This window comes from Lepisosteus platostomus, chromosome 16, assembly GCF_059453375.1.
Source record: "Lepisosteus platostomus isolate fLepPlt1 chromosome 16, fLepPlt1.hap1, whole genome shotgun sequence".
NCBI classification, from domain to species: domain Eukaryota; kingdom Metazoa; phylum Chordata; class Actinopteri; order Semionotiformes; family Lepisosteidae; genus Lepisosteus; species Lepisosteus platostomus.
The window spans coordinates 26,696,446-26,717,862 of record NC_142626.1 but is presented as its reverse complement, the minus strand read 5'-3'; the positions used below and the strand labels follow the sequence as shown (position 1 = coordinate 26,717,862).

The 21,417-nt window shown below is 40.2% G+C and overlaps 1 protein-coding gene and 1 long non-coding RNA gene across 5 annotated transcripts in view; both read left to right on the top strand.

Moving 5' to 3' along the window:
• Positions 1 to 10,913, top strand: part of LOC148647121 (uncharacterized) — a 31,163-nt gene extending 20,250 nt beyond the window's left edge. For all 3 annotated transcript variants that reach the window (XM_088609350.1, XM_088609349.1, XM_088609348.1), the window contains 2 exons: positions 819 to 920; positions 3,173 to 10,913. In XM_088609350.1, coding sequence (XP_088465476.1) covers positions 3,184 to 5,223 — 2,040 coding nt within the window. In that variant the 5' untranslated portion in view covers positions 819 to 920; positions 3,173 to 3,183 and the 3' untranslated portion in view covers positions 5,224 to 10,913. The remainder of the gene's footprint in view (positions 1 to 818; positions 921 to 3,172) is intronic.
• Positions 10,914 to 18,680: 7,767 nt separating this feature from the next.
• On the top strand, positions 18,681 to 20,396 carry LOC148647120 (uncharacterized). 2 transcript variants are annotated; one of them, XR_015927781.1, is made up of 3 exons: positions 18,681 to 18,846; positions 19,142 to 19,332; positions 20,106 to 20,396. It is a non-coding gene; the product is annotated as an uncharacterized LOC148647120 (long non-coding RNA). The 2 variants fall into 2 exon arrangements; XR_015927780.1 differs by having other exon boundaries at positions 19,142 to 20,396.
• Positions 20,397 to 21,417: the final 1,021 nt, after the last annotated feature.

The window sequence follows — 21,417 nt, the reverse complement described above, 5'->3', positions numbered from 1 at the left end:
TACAAAATTATCATTATTCCTCTTAGATGACTGCAGTGCACTATGTTCAAGTCCAACATATACAGTAACAGTACTTTAACATTACTTTTGGTACTTTTTTTCTTCTTTTAAACACTGTATAATTTCAATGTTATTTTCCATAAATACAGCATTTGCTTGATACATAAATTCTGCATTCAATACAGATGTATATATGTTACAAAAGAGTGGGAAATAAAATGAGTATATTAGTATACTCATTTTATTGATTCTATATTTTCTATAGTCAGGATAGAAGTTAATACAATTGCCATAACTCTTTACAAATATTAATAACTGTAGCAAAGCTGAGATTGTAAGCACAGGGAAGTCATCAAAGGGCGGAGTTATTTTTATCAGGAGAGACACATTCTTTGGATTCTCACAGGAAAATCAAGGAATTCGCTGCACCATGTGAGGAACCCAAAGAAGGCTCCACAGCCAAAACATTGTGTTTCTTTTCTTCTCTTTTTAACAGAGAATAAACCTTTACTTGTTCCTTTGCAGCCTACAGATGCTGATGCAGCTACGTACTTGAACTACTTCTTACTTCAAGTAATCCTAGTAAAACATTTATAAAACATAAATGATTTTTTAGCAGTTAACATTGCTGCTCGTAGAGCTGGGGCCCTGGATTTACTTCCTTGGGTGATGTCTACATGGAATTTGTACATCCTCTGCATGTTTGTTTAGGTTTCCACTAGGTACTTACTGTATTGGATAAAAAGTGACTAGAAATGAATGGTTTAGAATACAATGGTATGTGAGTGTAAGTGTTTGGCTATCTCATGTTTCCTCAGCTGAGTCTGTGACTTCAGGTGCCCACCCTGATCTTCCTGGCCTCTATCAGTCAGGACTCCACCTTCACTCATTATTGTGAGAGTTTTTCTTGCTGCTGGCTGGTAAGAGCAGTTCTTTTAAGCATTGCAAAACTATGCTATTTCTGCTTTTCTGTGTGTTTAATGTCTGTACTCCAAAATTTAATCTTTCACTGTAGTGATACCTTTCACAACAACTTATAACATTTAAGTCTCTGTATTTGAGATTAATAGACCAAAATAATCTCAAACCATCAAAGGTATTTTGTACCAAGTATATAATTACAATAAACTAATAAGAAAATTGGTCATTTGTACTTTACAAATTATAAAAAGAAAATCTTGTGATAGGAGTTCTATTTGTGATGTTTATAACACTATGACAACAGTGGTGTAGATAATGAAATTTGTTGTTACTTGATCTGCCTTAAGGCACTCACACGTATATGCAAGTATATGTACACATAAAGTCTGCATCAGGAGACGTACAGAGTATAGATTAACAATCTGTTTCACAGCACTATTCATTGTGTAATTTAAAATCTTATGGACTTTATCATCTCAGACACAATATTTAGACTATCAAGAGAGACTATAGGGTTTCTATCCATTTCCACTTCTGCTTTTCCTGGTGAGGATTGCGGTGAGGCAAGTGCAAGCCAATCATACATGGGGACAATTTGGAGGCCACGGTAAGGGACACTGGACACTGGAATGATCCCCTACTCTTCTCGAGAAATGCCCAGGGATCTTTAATGACCACTGAGAGTCAGGACCATGGTTGAAGGTCTCATCAGAAAGACTATACTGGGGCATTAGGACCCATACAGACTGCAGGGTGGGTGCCCCCCACTGGTCCCACTAACACCTTGTCCAGCAGCAAACGTAGTTTCCGAGGAGGTTTCCCATCCAGGTTGGCCAGGGTCAACCCTGCTTAGCTTCAGTGGGTAGCCAGTTGAGAGCTGCAGGGTGATATAGCTGCTGGCCCATTTCCTTCCATTTTATCCAATACAGTGATGTTGCAGAGCAAGAGCCTATCCCAGCAAGCAATGGGCACAAGGCAGAATACACCCTAGATGGTACACCAGTGCATTACACAGGGCACACACAAACACAAAAACAAACTTATACAGTACCAAGGCCAGTTTTCTCAGAAGTCACTTAATCTAACAGTAAGTTTTTGCTTTGTGAAAGGAAACCTATGCAAACACAGAGCAAGGACTAGAATTAAACTCAGGGCCCCAGTGCTTCAAGGCAGCAATGCTGATCACTGGGTTGCCTGATATGCATGTTACTAAGTTTAAATATTATATTTTAATTTGAGGTACCTTTTATTAATTAAAATAAAAAGGGCTTTTATTGTGTCAGAGATATGCAGATCCATACATACAATAATTTGCATTAATTAACTTTTGGTACATCCATTCTAAAATCCCTACTCTACAAGTTATTACCTATAGGAGTTGTTTAAGGAGACATACACCTGACATTCAAATGACTTATTTCGTTTTGTTGTCATCTAAGAATTTTATATTAGGTAGAAAAATGTACTCTTCAGCAAGACAATGACCTCTACTAGAGCACGGCCACATTGAAGTTAACTTGCAAAAGAAAAATTCTATAGAAATTCATGGTAAGACTTGGCAATTCCATCAGCTATGCCCAGAAAACTGTAGAACTTTTGCCAGGAGAAAAGGATCAAATTAACTCACATCAGTTTGCTGTAGCTGCTGGTAAGCTGTACTGCAGCATGATGATTGATCAAAACCCAACCACAAATCTCAGTGCACTGCTAAAGATGTTATTATAGAAGCAGTGAATAGCAAGATCAGAAATTCTAAGGGGGATCTTTCATGCACATGCATAGCATACAGTATATACTGTACACTATGGTAATTGGCTATGTCGGATAAAACGGAATGTCAGATAAATGAAAGTCAGATAAACGCGACTCTATTGTACTTAATTATGGGTCTGAAACCTTTTGCTTATCACTAAACTTCAATTTGTATATCTTCTTACAGTTTTTGCTGACATTCAGCATCCTTCACATTTAATAATGATAAATCAGATCATTACAGCTCTGGATAAAAATAAATACTGTTTCTTCTGCTTGAAATAAAAGTATCCAAATATTTTCTGAACTGATGTTGATACAATAATATAATGCTAAAATTGTAAAATTTTATAAGCCCCCATTTGTCACACAAAATGTTAACAGGATCACCTCCTAACAATGTTATATCCAGAATATTTAGGAAAGGTTTCCATGTGTACAAGTGCACATGAACACATAATTGCAGATCACAAATTGATTTTCTATCCTTTACTCTTAGGAAGAAGAATCATGGAAATAATACAAGGTACCAAAAAAATCACCAAGGCTGAAGATGTACGAAATGACAACAAAATGCTAATGAAACCTTATGCTAATTGGGAAGAGTTTTTGATGCCAGCTCCAATTTCCATAGCCATTTTAGGAGAATTAGTCTTTATCTCTTCTAATACAGACTTTTCTATCAATAAAAATCCCCCAAAAGATGGCTTTAAATTCATTCGTTACCCAGAGTCCTTCCGTGCCTGTCTCATGCAAGTGTGCAATGCTGGATGGGGTGCGTTCAACAAGGCCCATAAGAACATGGACCAAATTCGTCTCCACTCTGCCAATGTGCCAGAGTATGTAAAATTAGCAGTCAAGTTGATTGTCCGAGATGACGACAAGCTCATCGAGCTCATGCTCCCTGACCAGCTAGAAAACATCAGCTCCATAGCAGAGGAGTGTAAAATCCTGTCAGAGCTCACAGAGAAAAAATTCACCTTTGTCATTGATCTGATTCAAGAGCTGATGGAGGCCTGTTTGAATGCTAAGGCAGCCTATAGTGAAGAATTAGAAGAACTGAAGCAGAAAATAGAGGAATCCAAGTTGAGGAAACAAACAGCAGAAGAAGGAAAACGTAGAGCAAATAAGACATTTGAAAACATGCAAAAGCAGTTGGATGAAGCTCAACAAGAATATAAAAAAGCCATGGACTCTCTGCCCAGTGGTTGGGATATTGTTGGCATGAACTTTGTGGAGGGCCTCACTAATTTAGTTAATATCTGTTATAGTGCTTGTACTGCAAGTGTAACGAAGCTTGGAAGAAAAACAAGTAAGGAGCAAAATCCCATTGCGTTAGGCAATGTTTATGCCAAATCACAGGTTCTCTTGAGTCTCCTAGAACTAGTTAAGTCTTTTTTTCATGAAGACAAAATACATTGGGGCGTACTTTATGATCAAAAGAAGGAATGTGCAAAGTCTGAGTGGGTGGCAGATCAGGTGAAAAGAGTTAAGGAATCTTTGGAAAAAGAAGAAGACTGCAAGCCAAAAATAACAGCAATGCAAATGTGCGAAGACATTCTTACAATCTGCTCTTGTCTAACAGATATTGCTCCAGACAATGTCTGTGAAGAAAGCAAACAAAAAGAGTTAATAACAAAACTAAAAAAGTTGAAAACACAGGCTATGAAGTTTGATACCGAGAGTAAAGGCTTCACAGGTGCCTCTGCCTTTCCTGTAACCCCCCCACAACTGGCCAAACAGCAAGAGGAGCAAAGTACACAGAGAAAAAGTGCAGGCGACGTCGCAGCTGACAACGCCCGTTTTCGCATAGAGCAGAGTCGAGCTCAGATGAATCAAGCACAACAGATGTTCCAGAAAAGCTTGGAAAATCTGGACAAATATCATAGTGACCTGACTGAAATCCTAGTCACAATGAGGAGCTGTGAGGTGAAAGAAATCGACTTCATGACCACTATTAAAATGCTGACGAAGGGACTGGATGCGATGGGAAAAGTAAAGGAACAATGGGAGAAGATGGTATTCTTTTTCCACATGCTCTCCAACATAATCAAAACCAACCTAAACAAACATTTAAAGGATGTTGTCCAAACTGCAGAAAAAGCAGGTTCTTCCAAGCTTGGCTATTCAGCAAAATCATTCCTGAGAGATCTGCTGTATAACCAAGCTTTCCAAGCATCTAATATTTCCAGTTTGGTGAACATGATCTCTGGGACCTACACAGAGATCTCCAACTTGTACCTCATGGATAGAATCAGCGGCTTGGGGAAACTCATGGCCTTAGACCCCAGCAAATCTGACTTTGATACAGAACGGAAAAAGTTACAGATTGGCTGTGAAGAAGCAGAAGCAGGAATAAAAACAATTGTACTGAAAAATAAAATAGAATTTGAAAGGAATACAAAATCAAGAACAGAGAAGATTGAAAAAGCCCTCAATGGAGCATTGCCCCCAGCCTCTGAGGAAGAGATAAAAGAAGTTAGACAATGTGTTGAAGTGGGAATGAAGATGTCAACTCAAGAAGAAGAAGATGAGGGGCAGTATTGTTAGCTCTTACATTTTCCTGCTGAAAATGCAAAGAAATAAATGTACGAGTCCTACAAAATATGCTTCTTTGTCATACAGGCTTATACTATAACATGATAGACATGATACTGGAAAACATTGCTTAATAGAAAACTGCAGGATTTGTTCAATGGGAATTAACGGGCTCGGGGTAGTTAGTTTGGATTCACGGAAACTAATATATTTTTTTCTGCAATAATACAGTATACACATTTCTGTAGTAATATTATTAGTTTGATTATAGTATTACGAATTAATTGGAGTGGAATATATTTTTCTATTTTTATTGCTTATTGCTTTAGGTACATATGTGTTTCCTGCAGGTATTGTGATGATACTTTTATAATGGACAGCCTCAGAGTAGATCTTGTCTACAACAGAATTGTTCTACAACAATATGATAAATGTGTTTGCTTAGTCGTGATTTGTTTCTAAATCTTTGAAATTTCATTTGCTGCTTCTACGGTTTGCTTCCTCCATATTTGAAAATATGACCATTTCAATATTTAAACAGGAATCTAGGTCACAGATATAAAATTAATAAAGAGCAGTGGTCCTAGTAGAGATCCCTGTGGTACTAGATTACATCACGTCAAACTAACACATCCTTATCTGTATCATCTGCTTTCTGTTTAATAATTAATTCACACTTGTTTCCCTGAATCCCTACCAGATTTGAGAATTAATTTGAGAATTAACCTGTTCTTTTTATATACATTTGTAGCGGCAATGCTTATTAATAAGACAGAATTAAGTGTTGCTGTGCTTCCTAAATGAGGCCCCATCTCTCTTTCTCATCTCTGTGGTGCAGCCACAGAGAAGCTATTCATGCAGTTCTGATTTAGATTTATCTTTGAGATAAGAAGAGCTTCCAAATGGGGATGTGGCCAGCCATGCTTGGCTATCATGATCAATGGCCATTCCTGGCACCTATCTGTCTGTAAGATTCTTGGGAACATCTGGATTGCGGTCCTAGATGTCAGAGGTCATTGTGACTCATCTCTCACTTTGACCAACCAATCAGGAACCTGCAGGGCGTGGTAACCCCATGTGGGTCAGAAATGGCCACTAAACTTTCGACCAATCACCACCTGTCTTGGTCCTGGTTTAAAAGACACTGCACAGCTCAGAGACTTTGCTTCTCCGGCCACTTTTCACACCCTCAGAGACAATCACGTGACAGTGAGTGTTGTCTGGGACTGGAACCTTGTTTCAGCAAAGTGTCGGCCCAAGGAATGCCCGTACATAAATTGCTAGCCGACACCAATGTGGACGCTTCGCTTGATCACCAGAGTATACGTTTGGACTCTTGTCGACAACTTGAATACGTTTTTATTCAGCAACAGCGCTACACCGGAAGCAAACCGAGTTTCTTCCCTCTAAAAAGTGACTTGCTCGGACCCGTGGTCACGCTCTGTGCATAGAGACTTTCTACTAATCAGCCAGACTACTAGTAGGTTCCTGAGAGAGACGCTGTCGGCATGTCGCCACAGCAGAAATCTCTCCTCCTAATTCGTCCATCTCCGAGCTGCACCAAGACTGGTTGGCAAAAAGCCAGAGGAAGCCGGGACGATGCCTATTGGCTATTGGACGTAGCTGCTAGCTGGTCTTGGTATCCGTACCAGGAAATACAAATCTACATCTGGAAAAGTAAACCCAATGTTCTACATTGCATCTCTAGAATTCAACTGTTACCTCAACACAAGTTGATATCAATCCAATTCATATGAGTAATGTATTTACTTTTGAGTAGCTAATGTAGACTGATTAATGGTAGTATAGCCGAATGGTATACTGAAGCATATTCTTTGTTTGTATCTCTATATGGGGAGACAGCAGGAGGCCACAGGAGTAGGGGGGCAGCGAGCTGTGCTCTCTAAATACAAGGTCGTTACATTGATTTAGGAGGAGACGTGCACTTTATCACTCAAATGTGGGTGGGTTCCACTGGGATGCCCTGCAGCATTTACAGGGAATTACTTTATACAGAACAGTGTATCATGTGGCTTTGAGACAGCACTTACATGACCTACCGCAACTGACCTCTGTGATCATTCAGTATGTCGATGATATTCTGATTGCTTCCCCTGATGAGGAAACCCACAAGTCTGAGCTGCATCAGGTTTTGGAGATTCTAGCTAAAAAGGGACATAAAGTTAGTTACGATAAGGTCCAACTGTGTTTAGGATTGTGTAATTTTAACAAGGCTTGGATGGACTCCTTTTACAGAGTGAGCACACCTCATAACAGATCTGCTTAAGGGGGGAGTGCAGTCCAAGAACAAGATTGCCTTGGATACAGTAATAATTTGAAACAAGCTCTTTTACAGGTGCTAGGACTGGAGTTTCCTCAGATGGATCAACCATTCCTTTGTATGTAAGTGTGGAAAATGGGTTCTGGGCAGCTGTGCTGACGCAGGAGCATGGAGGTAGGCACCTCCCGGTGGGATACTATTCAGGACCATTAGATGCTGTTGCCAAAGGGTGGGGTGGCCTTGAAGATTTAATGAAGATTTAATACTGTTTACCGATGGGTCCTTTCTGGTGCATGAGGGAGGCGGGCAGCCCTGGGAGTGCAGGAGTCTCTTGAGACCTCTGTTGGTAGAAAAGGGACAGTTACAGGACATTCAGGCTGAGGCCTCCAGAACAGAGAAATGCAAATGGTTAGAAAGGAATGTGGGGCTGCATGATAATTATGTCAACTACAGCTCAGGTGCGGGTGCTACAGCTCAAACGTCCTGCTCCTGAGGGACCTTTCATGCACTGGCAAATTGACAATTGTAGCTTGCCAGTATGTAAAGGGAAAACTGGACTCTTAAAGATTGTGGATCTGTTTTCCCGGTGGGTTGAGGCCACTGCCTCTTTAACTGCCCAGCCGCTTGGATTCTGATCAAGGGACATACTTAACAGGGAAGGTGTGTCAGGCTGTGGCTGGGTTGTTAGGGGTGAGATGGGACCTTCATTGCCCCCATCACCCTCAGTCTGCAGGAACGGTGAAACGAATGAACAGAACTTGAAAGACTGACAAGATGTTATCTAATGACTGAAGGAACACTGTGGGTAGATGCTCTGCCTACGGTCCTGTGTAGCCTGCTGGCTAAATCAAACAGAACTGTGGGACTGAGCCCATTTGAGATCATCATGGGCCAACCAATGAAACTCCCTGGAGGGCCAAATTTGGCTAATAGATTGTTGAGTTTGCTATCTAATTCTCTATTGCAGTATTGTAGGTTCTTAACTAAAGTGGTGCACGGGGCTGGTGAACAGGTGCTGGATGCTTGGGGACTTCCAGTTGTAGTGGTTTGATGGGTTTACTGAGACAATTATTAATTGTAGCAGTAATCACAAGATTGTTCGTTGGGGCTTTTAGAAAATCAATCGTCAGAACAACTAACAACGCACACACACGGGTTCAATACACGAGATACATTTATTAATATAAATTGTGCACCAAACATATACTAGTCTGCCTGGATACGAGCGGCAGACCTTACTGTGAGGGTTATCAATATACAAGGTATATAATCTCGAAGAGATGCAAACACAAAGAGATACACAACAGAGAATATATGTCAATATATATCGTTCGGTTACCAAATCGCTAATCAGTGTTATTACCCACTGTTACTCTAAACTCGGAAGTAAATACATTACTCATGAATTAAATTGATAACAACTTGTGTTGAGGTACAATTGAATTCTCAAGACGCAATGTAGAACATGGGGTTTACTTATCCACTTTGGAATTGGAATTTCCCGGCACGAACACCAAACCAGCTGACAGGCTCTGTTGGAGCCTCTGTTCCAGCGGTTGTCCAATGGGCGTTGTGTCGGCGTCCTCTGGCTACCGGCCCACCAGTCGAGGTGCAGCTCAGAGTAGAACGGGCGGAGGAATCTGACTGCGGTGCGCAGGGCAGTCGTTGCTCCGAGGGGATCTACCAGCAGTCTGGCTGGCTAGTAGAAAGTCTCTATGCACAGAGTGTGACCGCGAGTCCTCACAAGTCACTCTTTTGCCTGGGAAGAAGCTGGTTCGTTCCCGGTCCAGCGCTGCTTCTGAATAAGCTATTCAGGTTGTCGATGAGGGTCCAACTGTAGGCTGCTGTTGATCAAGCGGAGCATTCACGTTAGTAGAATTCTGAGTATGTACGGGATCCTCTGCCTCACGCTTAGAACAAAGTCCAAGTCCTTTTGCAGACAACAGCAGTTGTCACGTGATTGTCTCTGAGGATGCACGAAAATGGCCAAGGAGAGCCCAGATCTGAGATTGCGCTCCCTTTTTGACCAAGACACAGATGTGTGCTGATTGGTTGAGAGTTTGGCGGGCATTGGAGACCCACGTGGTATTACCACGCCCTGCCAGTCCCTGATTGGTTGGTCAAGGTGAGATATAAGTCACTTACTCTTGACACTTAGGAATGCAGTCCAGATGTCCATTCGGCACTCCCTAGACTGATAGGCGCCAATGGATGACCATTGATCATGATAGCCAGGCTTAGCTAAGTGCATCCCCGTCTGGGAGCTTGTTCCTTATCAAAAGAAAACATCTTAAATCAGCCTGCATGAATACTTTCTCTGTGGCTGCACCACAGAGATGGAGGGTGAGATGGGGCCTCCTTTAGGACAGCATACCAACGCTTAATTCTGTCTTATTAACAAGCATTGCCGCTACACAGTAGAGGGAAGACATGACCTGATACCTGACGAGTGGGTGTGAGTGAAAAAGATGCCCTGACTGACATTGCAACCCAGCTGAGAGGGACCATACCAAGTGCTACAGACTACCAACTCTGCCATCCGAATGACTGGGCGAGATCGCTGGATCCATGCATTGCACTGTCACCGAGCCACTGCACCAGAGACTGAGTGAACAGAAATAATGCTGTTGCTATTCTTTCTGTGTCTTACGGGCTTCCTAAGAGCGGCCAACAGTGTGCTTATTAGGCCTGAGGAACATCACTCTGATATTGGGGAATATGGTATCAACACATTCTTGGCATTGTCATATCTATCAGCCACAAATTATAATCAAAGTTAATGTTGGGTCTGTATTGCTATACCGAGATCCTGATGATTGATCTCCACATGGCTGAAGTCTGTGTTTGGGTTCTGGGGTGGAACTTTGTTACAGTACCTATTTGTAGGGTTAGTATTGCTTATACAGTATGTGCAATTGTAATCGTCACTTGCGGTAAGATTTTAATCACGTCTTGCTGTAATCGTGTAACTCACAAAGTCATGGTAATGCATGCCTGTACTCCTAAAAAGGCGAAGTCTGCCTCATGTTGTTTGTGTAGTACTGAAGGGGGGGAATGAAGAAAGATAGGAAATGTGAAAAAATGGTTTACTTGTTTCTTTATGCACAAAGACTTCTTTTGGTACAAAACATTCCATGCTTAAGCTCTTTTGAGTTATGGCAGGGATGGGAGTTAACTGATAAGAGATTCCAAGTATAAAATAGAGACTCCCTAACTATGGGAAGATAAGACTGGCCATTCAAAGTGTTCAAGATCTAGAGAATGTCCAAACACAGGTGACCTTCCCCCATTACCACGGTAACAATTTGCGTCAGAAATGGATGAAGTTTGCTATATAAACTGGAGCTTTGTACCTATAATTTTGAACAACTCTTTGAATATACTGTACCTAGCATGCAATTAAACTCACTTGTTTCAACTTCATCTCGGGGTCCAGAACTTATTTGTTTGTTACAACAATGGTAACCCCCCTCAGCAAACATCCCCTTCTGTTTTAAAGATGGAAATGTTTACAATGTCAGGTGTTGCACACTTTATCTAAACTCTTAGAGACACTTCCTAGTCACCTATAGCAGTAACAATACTAACATAAATCTCAATCACAATAGGTAAATTTAAAAAATAAAATGAATGAAAATGTAGCAAATTTGTTTTTATAGGCAAATCAATACACAAATGTTTACAGTAAGAAAACATGGATTCATTTTTTGTTACTATTTCATTTCCAGAGTGCTGTTGTCAGAGTGCTCTGAGTCTCTTCACCCAGTAGATTTGTTACAGCTATGCACTGGCTGAAAACTGGCCAGGCTCCACAGCTCCTGGTTTATGATGCAACAAACCATCAGTCAGGAGTTCCTGATTGATTCACTGGCAGTGGGTCTGGAACAGCCTCTACACTGATAATCATTTTGTGTGTGTAGATGTATTTAAGTACTAAGCTTAACAGGCTATGAAACTGAAAATTGGAAATAAAATAAATTATGTTAATTAATAGTATAGCCTTTTAATATTTAATATTTTAAGCATAACTAGATAACTATTTTTATCTTGTAATATTTATTATATAAAATTTATTATATAAAATGCAATCCAATCAACTCCATTTCTAAAGACAGATCACAGACGCTATTGTGAGACACTGGGGATCTGGATGTTTTTCATTTAGATGTGTTAATCAAACAGAACCACAAAAACACTGACTACCATTATTAGTATTGACCTCAAGAGGGATGCAGGGCACATCAGTGCTGTCTCCCCTGTAACAGCACCATGATTTCATCAGTGAAACAGGCTTAATTTCCAACAATCGTCAACTCCCATTTCTCCCATTGCTGACATTTGTCTCCTCCTAGCTAGTGATGTAAAAACTGCACCGTGTTTAGATTTCTTATTCAGCACTTGAAGGATTTTAGTCTGAAACATTTTGATATTTTAATAATTTAAATGGTGTGTATATAATAAAAACCGGAAGGAAACACTTCTTACACAAACTTCTTACACAAAGCACTTCTTTTAAATAATTTGTAAGTATTTTTACCCCCAGTCTGTGAAAAAAAATGAAAGTTCAAAAATGTGGTGTCAGTTCACATGCCTTGAACAACATTCCACAGTAAATGAAAGAACATTACACATGTGATGCCTCTTGATTATTCATAGTGAAGTATGAGACCTCTCCCCCACAAAATGATCATTACTACTACTGGGAAGCTTATAATGGAGTGGAATGGTGGCACTGTGGTTAAGGCTCTGCACTTGAGGGTAGAAGGTTGCCGGTTATAATCCCATGGCTGGCAGAGAAATTCTATTCTGTTGGGCCCCTGAGCAAGGCTCCAGGGGTGCTGTATAAATGGCTGACCCCCAGCTTCTCTCTCTGCCTGTGTGTCTTGTGGAGAGCAAGATGGATTATGTGAGAAAACAAATTCCTAAAGCAAGAAATTGTATCATCCAGGTGGAGCCCCTGTTACCTGCAAAGAACTTCTGGTGAAGTGTCCAGAAAAGCCCTATGTATGTGCAAGTAATTATTATTATTATTATTATTATTATTATTATTATTATTATTATTAAAATTAAAGAATTGCACATATAATTTCTTTGCCTGTTTTATTAGAATTGCACACCAACACATTATTCTGCATCAACAGTTTTATATCTCCAGTCATTGTACATTTTAAATTTTTTAGAGCCAAAACAAATTTGAGTGAAGTTACTTGAATAAATTTGAATCAAACTCTGATACTTTTGTCTTGTTTTACTTGTTTTTTGTTTATTTAACAGCGCAGGAGTGGGAGGAGCCACAGTGAGTACTGGTAAAAGTCACCGCCCCATCTGAGGGGGCAGAGACACTGGTGTGAGGTTAGCGAAAAAAACCCCCACAAAAAACACAAATAGGGCTGGAAAAAGATTTTAAAAAATGCTAAAGAAAAAATACACCGCTTAGCACAGCAGTGGCCAGGCTGGACATACCCTATTTAACAGGGTCTAGTCTGGGAGAGCAGGGAGCGTAAGGCCTAAATAAAAATAAAACCTCAACCTGTCTCGGTGAAAGATGCATGGCAGGAGAGGGGGGGGAAAGGGTCAGTCTGCACCAATATAGATACACGGTGGGTATCTATACCCGGCAAAAAGAAAACAAAAAGGAAAAAAGAGGGCCTTATGCTCAGTCACAATCCCCTCCAGGACTGTCGGTGGAAGGTCCTCCCCTTGAGGGGGTCTGCGCATCCCTTCAGGGAGGTGCTCAGTGTATCTTTAAGTGCCCCCACAGCAGTGGTTGCTGCAGCAATCCATCGGCCTTAATCCAGGGCTCTGCCTCCACACTGAACACACCCCCATGTAATGCCACAACTGTTTCTGGGGTGGAATTCCCCAGCTTGGTTAAAAGACAAGCTTTTGCATCTCTGGAGCAGAAAAACAAACAGCGATGTCTACACACTCTAGAAAGCAAGGCTGGTAGGGCTTGATGGGTGTTGTGTGAAGTGCACTTCACCTCTCAGGTTTCCTGTTTTTATTGAAGGATAATGACCCTTGCACTCTTGGTTAGATTGAATACAAACAAGGTGTAACCTTTTGCTAAATCATTACAGTGGACCAGAACTGACTTCTGGTCAGTACATAAACAGATGTTTATCTGCTGTTTGAACTAGATTAAAATATTCACAAACACAGATCTCCCCGGAAACAAAAAACAGGTTGTAGTGACTTTGCAGGTACAGTATGTGTTCGCCATCCTAGTACAAAGCCAAGAAATTAATGCTGTAATGTTGAAAGTTGTAGTTTCCCGTGTAGCTTCCTCTGAAGGATTCATTGTCTACAACCCCAGCACAAGCATCTTTGACTGCTGCCCAAGTTGTTTTCTTGGTTATAGATTCTGCTTCTCACACCAGGGCTGTAGATTTTCAAATGGACATTGTCAAAGGGGTTCATTTTTGCTGGGCCTAAGCAGGCCTAGGAATGACATACCCATGGTGCCACTTTCACCCTTTTAACAAACAGCGATGCTGAGAGAACATTAATTTTAAAGTCAGCTCATTGGCCACAAGGCAGAAGTACTCTTTGTTGCTCATGAGTTTCATTTCTGCACCCAGCTCAGCATTATCTTGTCCTGGATAAAAAGGTCCACCTGGATGTGTCACAACAGGTCTTCTTTATTATTGCCGGTTGTGAATTTGGTTCCTTTTTCTGAAACCTTGGTTTGCGCCATCCAATGTAGTGACTTCATGCTTTCCCGCAGTATCTCTGTAAAACAGTGCTGTAGAGAGCTGTGTTCTCAGGGTGTATTCATTGTAGTTAAGGATGGTTTCTATCAGAACCCTGTGAGATTAAGGGCTGTTGCTCTGACTGATCTCGCAGTCACCAACAGTGATGCCCATCTGTCTGAAAAGCAATGCCACAGGGTAATTCAAAACGACTACCCTGGTGGTATCTGCAATCTTGTCACCATTTCCTTTGATAATATTGGTTATATTGTTTGCTAGATCATGGTGTTGTTCAAGTTCATGTAATCATTGCCGTTTCCCGTTACAAAAAATTCTTGAAAGACCTGTTAGCAGTGAGACTCCATTTAAACATTTTTCGGTGCTTGACTGTGTTGGTAATACTTTTACAAAGTCAGATTTTGTGCATTCTTGTGAGCTGCAGTGTCCATGGTTAAAATATCTCACCGTCTTATTGCGTCAGACATAGACCTTTCTTCTTTCTCACAGCCCATTTCTTGTGACTGAGTTTGATTTGACTCCATGTTTGATAAACATTAGTCCTGAACCCTGTTGCTGCTGAGGGTCCACTATTTATCACAGCATTAGCAACATGTCTGCACATGTCTTTAGCAATATATGCTGTTGCTTTTTATGTGCGGTTTTGCAATTTCACAACAATGTCTCAAAAAAGTACTGCTTTCCTAAATAGGGCCCTGAATATATCACTGATCCCCTCCAGTACTGGACTGGCAAGCCTTCGAAACCAGTCAATCTGTAACTGGCTTGATACTGGTGATAGTCCCAATACATTACAGAGTCTCCATAGGGTCTAATTGGTTATTCTTCATAGGCCTGAGCTGTAACTTGAATATCACTTTCCATACGTGAAGTTGCTGGGTTTGTTCTAATCACTTCTTATTTCAGTCGTTATTGTGTTGAAAGGCTCAACATTTACAGGAACATAATGTGACTTATTGAAGGAGGGCATGATGAGCAATCCTTCTGATCCTTGGATAAGTACACAGTGCAGGATAGGTTTGTAAGTGTAGCCAAGTAACTGGTGATGTTGTCTGTGTAGCAGGATAGGGTATTAAATTCAGGTGATCAGCAGGATGGGGTGACTTCTTCCCTCTCAAGCTGCCTCAAACCTTGTAACACGTGCTCACTCTCCTCTGAGCAAAGTGATATTTTTATCACGAACCTCTTTAACATTTCTGCTGATGGGGTTACACTTGAAGTAAACTTTTGGATATTCAACGTTTTGTTGTAGAACATGTTCATCACATTTATCTGTTCATAATTTGTACCTCCCTGCAGGTGTAGAAGAGTTCCAGTTCTTACAGCCATTTTCTGAGAGCAGATCAAATTCATTATAGTTGTTGAATGTATCAAAAGTGGGAGAAATTCCACACCCTTTTCAGTCTAATGTTTCTGGGGAAAGTAAGCATGAGTCAATATAAAACTTTTTCACCATCTCTTTGCCCAACTTGTCTCATAAAGGCAAGCCCCAGGCATACTTGGACAACACCTCTGTACATGTAAGCAAGTATTTAAACCCCTTGTGAAACTGCGTGTTGACTTACGTTGACAAGGTTGGCCTGCCACTGCCAGCTTGTTTCACATCTCTATGGGTTTTCACAGAAAATTGACACATTCAGGTTTACGTAGAGAATAGATGTACTGGTCTGATAACCATTATGAAACCTCCGGCCAACCGAACCTCAAACTCTCAGATTCCCGTCTATTTCATAACCTGGACACCCCATTGTCTCGGGCTCTTTAGCTGTACAGTACAAGGAGTCCAGTCTCTCCACACCGATGATGGACAATGTGTCTGCAAGCTGACAGAAGTGGAGGAGGGACATCACATCAGGGGCACCCTACTGTCCACCTGTTACCTGACACTTTGCCAAGGGCTGTAGAGCTTACAGTATCTGCTTTTGTCTCTGGTCTCTCCATGGGAATCTGAATGAAGCAGCCCCACCCGTGTGGAAATGGTCATATGTGTCAGGTTTGAAGATTTCTTGGAGGAATACTCACTTAAAGATTCTGTGGGTGAGATGGAATCTTACTGGTTGGTTTAGCCCTTTATATTGCAGCGTTCAGAGTTCACATTACGGTATGAAGACCAGGCTCCTCTCTCCTGTTCCAGAGCAAGCTTGAGGCTCTCTCTCCACTGTCTCTTCCAGCCTTCAGACTGCTGTCTGTCTGACCCTTCCAGTCAGCCCCACAGCTGTCATCTCTCTCCAAACTGACTGTGCAGGGAATCCTCTGTACCCAGCCTGCAGTTGGAACAACCACTCCTGCCCCCCTTTTCCTTTGCTGTCTTGTACCAGATCTTCATATCTGGAACTTTTCATTGCAATGTCCTCTAGTTAAGAATATATTGATCATCTTCTATATAGTTTACCTACCCTTATAACAAAAGCAAGTTACTGTACAGAGTAATGAGGACACTATGAGCTGTACTCACTCTCTAGTAATCGAGAGGGTGATTGAAGAATAAATGTCCTATATTAAATCCTGTGCTGTCTGTGGAACACTGGTGGCTCTGGGAGATCTGACAGCCTGTGAGGGGTTAAAGTGTGAAGATGAGGCACCTTGAATTGAATTGAACAGTTGGCTACAGTTAGTACATTGTGGGTTCAGTATCTGTGGCAGGTATAACAGAAGTTCTAGTAGAGAGCTGCTTCAGTGTGTGAACTGTAAGAGATAGAGGTTAAAAACACATTCCTTTGTAAAATAACTCATATGATATTTAAACAGGTGTGTCATTGTCATGAAATTTGTATAAATGAGTTCCAAAGAAATCCAGAGAAAAAAAGAGCCTTCAGATCTCACAGAACCCTGAGAGCCCAGAGGGCTTGCTTGCAGGACACAACAGTGGCCACAAGGTGATGCTCATCTCAACTTTGTGCTCCAGAACTGTTTTAAAATGAGTAACATTTGTGTGTTTTTTTAAAGAAGGATTCTACATCAAATACTTGCTTAAACTAAGTAAATAAAAGCTTACTACAGTAAGTAACTACAGTATTAGTTTTAAAGCTACAGTATTACTGCCCTAAAACAGAAAATGTTATAAAGTTTAAGGAATGTGCAAGCTTTTCAATTATTTAGGGACAAACTGTTAACAGTACTGCAGTGCACTGCTAGTAATGCAACAGAAATAAAATAAAATAGTAGAAAGTAACCAAACACTTGCAGATTGCACCTGTTCTCCTAGCTCAGGCCTTTTCTAACTGTCTGTGACAGGATTTGTATACAGGAAGAAGCTTTGCATACCTGTGCCGCCTCACTGCTCCAAACACTTTAAGACTCACAGTGTGGATCAATCACTGTTCAGCTCTTTCAGAGTCATTAACACACACAGGACAATGATGTCACTGATTCTACTGCTGGGGACACTGGGGCTCTTTGTTCAAGGTGAGGATAAAAGAAAATACGTTTAAATGTTTGTACTAGCTTAATGCTCAATTTTCTTAAGACATTTGTAATGTATTCAATTATATATATATTGTACACACATTAAATAATGTCATACATGTTTAAGATTTTCATTTTAGAAAATGTCCTTATTTTATTTCAGGTTGCCATGGTCAAATTGTTCTGACTCAGTCTCCAGCTCAAACTGTTCTCCCAGGAAGCTCTGTCTCAATCAGCTGTACAGCCAGTCAGTCTACTAGTGATGATGTACACTGGTACCTGCAGAAACCTGGCCAGGTTCCACAGCTCCTGGTACATGATGCAACTAACCGTTATACTGGGATTCCTGATCGATTCACTGGCAGTTACTCTGGGACAGTCTTCACACTGAAAATCACTGGAGTCCAGGCTGAAGATGCAGGAGATTATTACTGTCAGCAGGACTATAGCTACCCATTCATACAGTGATACATGTCTGTACAAAAACCTCCCTCAGCTCTACAGAAGGTTCTCGGGCTCATCGAAAGGAACCACAGAGGACTGAGACTGAGAACAGCTGCTGATACAGGTGACCTGAACTGATTTTTTAAATTTAAATTATTAAAAGATTTTAAGTAGATTTCCTAAAGATGTTTTTTTCTTAAATAACAACATGGCAGGATGCTATTAACTCAAGATTGTTATAAGAGTATGAATTGTTAAATTGTTGGATTTCTATTTTCACTGGAATGTACTGTAGCATTGCATTTTATTTTGTTTATGATACATGTACAGTATGTTATTTATTCTTTGTATTTTTTTTCATGTATTTTTATTGTATCTGTTATTCCGATATGCATCACAAAAAATTACTAACACCCAAGACGGTTGTTTTGGCTGTGAAGTTGACTTTGACTTACACTATGTGCCCTTTGCTCTTGTTTAATAATCTTACAATCAACAGCTTCTTACTTGGCTGTCGTATTTTGAGATCAGTGTCAAAGAGCTGGAATTTATTTTCCTGGAAATCAAGGACTTTGGTGAAAAGGACTTTGGTGAAATTCACTAAATCTGTTTTGTGCTTCTCCTGCAGCTTGTCTTTTTGTTATTGTACCTACAGTACAGTATATTTAGGAAACAAGAGGAGGCCATGAATGTTTTTCCAGCCCTGACTTGTCAGACAGTGGGAGATATTTTAAGTCCAGACAGAACGTGCTATAAAAGAATTACTGCTGAGGACACTGGGGCTCTTTGCTCAAGGTGATCATTGAAACAGAAATTAATGTAAAATTGTTTGACTAAAATAAATTTAATCCTATCCTATTTAATCTTATTATTTTAGCACTATTTTAGTACTAGCATAATTCTCTCTCACAATGGGTAGATTTAAAAAAAGAAATAAATGTGTTTTCTTAGGCAGATCAATAAAACCTGCACAGTGCTTTAGTGTTATTTCTGAGCAACTAAAGTATTTGTGTTAGAAAAATCATGAACAAGAGATGTTTTAATCATTTTAAAATTCATCCATCCATCTTCTAAACTCTATACAATACAGGGCCACAGGAGAACGAGAGCCCATCCTAAAAAGCAGAGGGCACAAGGTGGGATACACCCTGCACAGGACACATGGCAAACAGACACTCAAAATACCACGGGCAATTTTCCCAGAAGCTCATGATTAATCCACCAGCTTGTCTTTGGACTGTGGATCATCCAGACAAAACCCAAAGATTTTTTGGGAGAACAGTTAAGTCCAAATTATTTTGTGCAAAATAATATGCATTTCCTTTTCAGTATATTGATTTGTTTTTCTCTTTGTGAATTCTGTAAAGTATTTCAGACAAACTCTTACAAAACAGTTCTGATAATTTGAAAGTAATTGGTAAGTATTTTGACATCTTCAATGTGACAGAAACTTAAAAACCTGGCAGTTAGTTCACATGTCATTAACAATCAACACTAAATGAAGACAGTACAATATACATATGCTATTTAATCATATTGTTCAGAAAGGACAGCATTACCCCCTTGTAGCCTGGTCTCATCAGATCTCAGAAGCCAAGCACAGCTTGGCCAGATCAGAACCATAATGGAAAACTTCCAAGGAAGACCAGGTTCCTGCTGTCAGTGGAGCTGCTGAACCAGGATTTACAAACAATCCCAGAATGATGCTGGAGCACAAGGATGCAGTGCTGTAGGAGCTGCTGTCCATCAGATGAGACATTTAAATCAAACTCTAAACACTAACCTGAGATTTTGACATGATTGAGGTGAATAACAAACTCGTGAGTCTGTTCAAGAGAGTGGGAGTGGGAGTTTCAGAGTCATTGATTTCATTACCTGGTCTGTTGTGTACTGAAGGTACCACAGTGGACTGAGGCTGAGAACAGCTGTAGAGCTGCTATAGTTGAGCAGGGCCATTACATCATTCACTCATACAGTATACATTCATTCATCTTTGTAAAAAACATTTTTGCACATCCCTGAGATGCAGTTACATGCAAAAAGTTATATTACAGGGTCCAGTGTGCTGTTACTGAAGGTGGCATCATCCTGAAGAGTCCCAGACAGTATAACATTCCCCTGCTAAAAGCTGTAAGCACAATTTATGCACTGAGGTCTGTGAAGACAGGTCTGCTGGAATCTGCTGCTGCATCATTCTGAATGATAAATAACACAGTGTTTTTGCAACTTTATCACAGGGATATTCCAAGATTCACACCATGGAGCAAACCTTGTGCCCAAGTTTACTTCATGTTTTCCGGATGATTTTGTCCATTGTTTTTGATTAAATTAATTTCAGAATTCAACTATTGTTGTATTTTAACAGCACATGACAGTTACTGAGATATTTTGCACATTGTTGTCTTAAGTCATTGACACACAATACTCAAGGTTAAGGTTCAAACAAAATCAATCTAATGTTGTTTGACTAAGTTAACTTTAGTCCTTTTCCTTTTCAATATATTAATTTGTTTTTTCTCATTGTAAATTCTGTAAAGTGTTCCAGACCTAAGACAGTTCTGATAATTTGTAAGTAATTGATAAGTATTTTTACATCTACTCTGTGATAGAAAGTTTAAAAACTGGCAGGGAGTCATATTTGGAAAGTTTAAAACATACAGATGCAGCCGTTCAAAGTGCGCGGTACAGACACGTACAGACACGCATCGTGACGCGCGATGACGCACAATACCGCGGTACGTTATTGGTTGACTGACAGGGGCACTCGTGGTCCGTTGGTCGGTCGTAGAAAGATTTACAGTAAATGTCTTTACTGTGCCCGTTTTAGCATTGAATATTTATATGGAATTTTACCACTGAAGGGAAATCTTAGTAGCTGAGCATAAAAAGAATAGGAGCGTTTAAATCGCCTTTATTTAAAACCCATAAATAAGGCTGATACTGTTTAGACTTTTAATTATTTAAAACTGTATTACAGCAGCACAGTGCACAATGCAACGTAAATCGCTATCTTTGTCTTCTGCGTAATAATGTTCACCTCTCTGTCCAGCAAATTAACAATAGTAATAATAATGAACTTTATTGTATATGGCGCCTTTAAAGCTGGCACCTCAAAACACTTTACAGGATAAAAACAATAACAACAATACTGTTAGACTGGGCAACAGTAAAAATTAAATTAAAAATTAAAGAAATACAAAATGAGATATAATGATGTGTTCCGGCTTAGACATTAAGGAAGAGCATAACACGTGGGCGGCCAGCGGGAGTGCTGGCTGTGACGAATTAAACCGGTTTCACAGGTATTTTCAAAGTAGAAGGGGGTGAGATTTCCAGCGAAAGACACCTCCCCCCCTCCAAAACCAA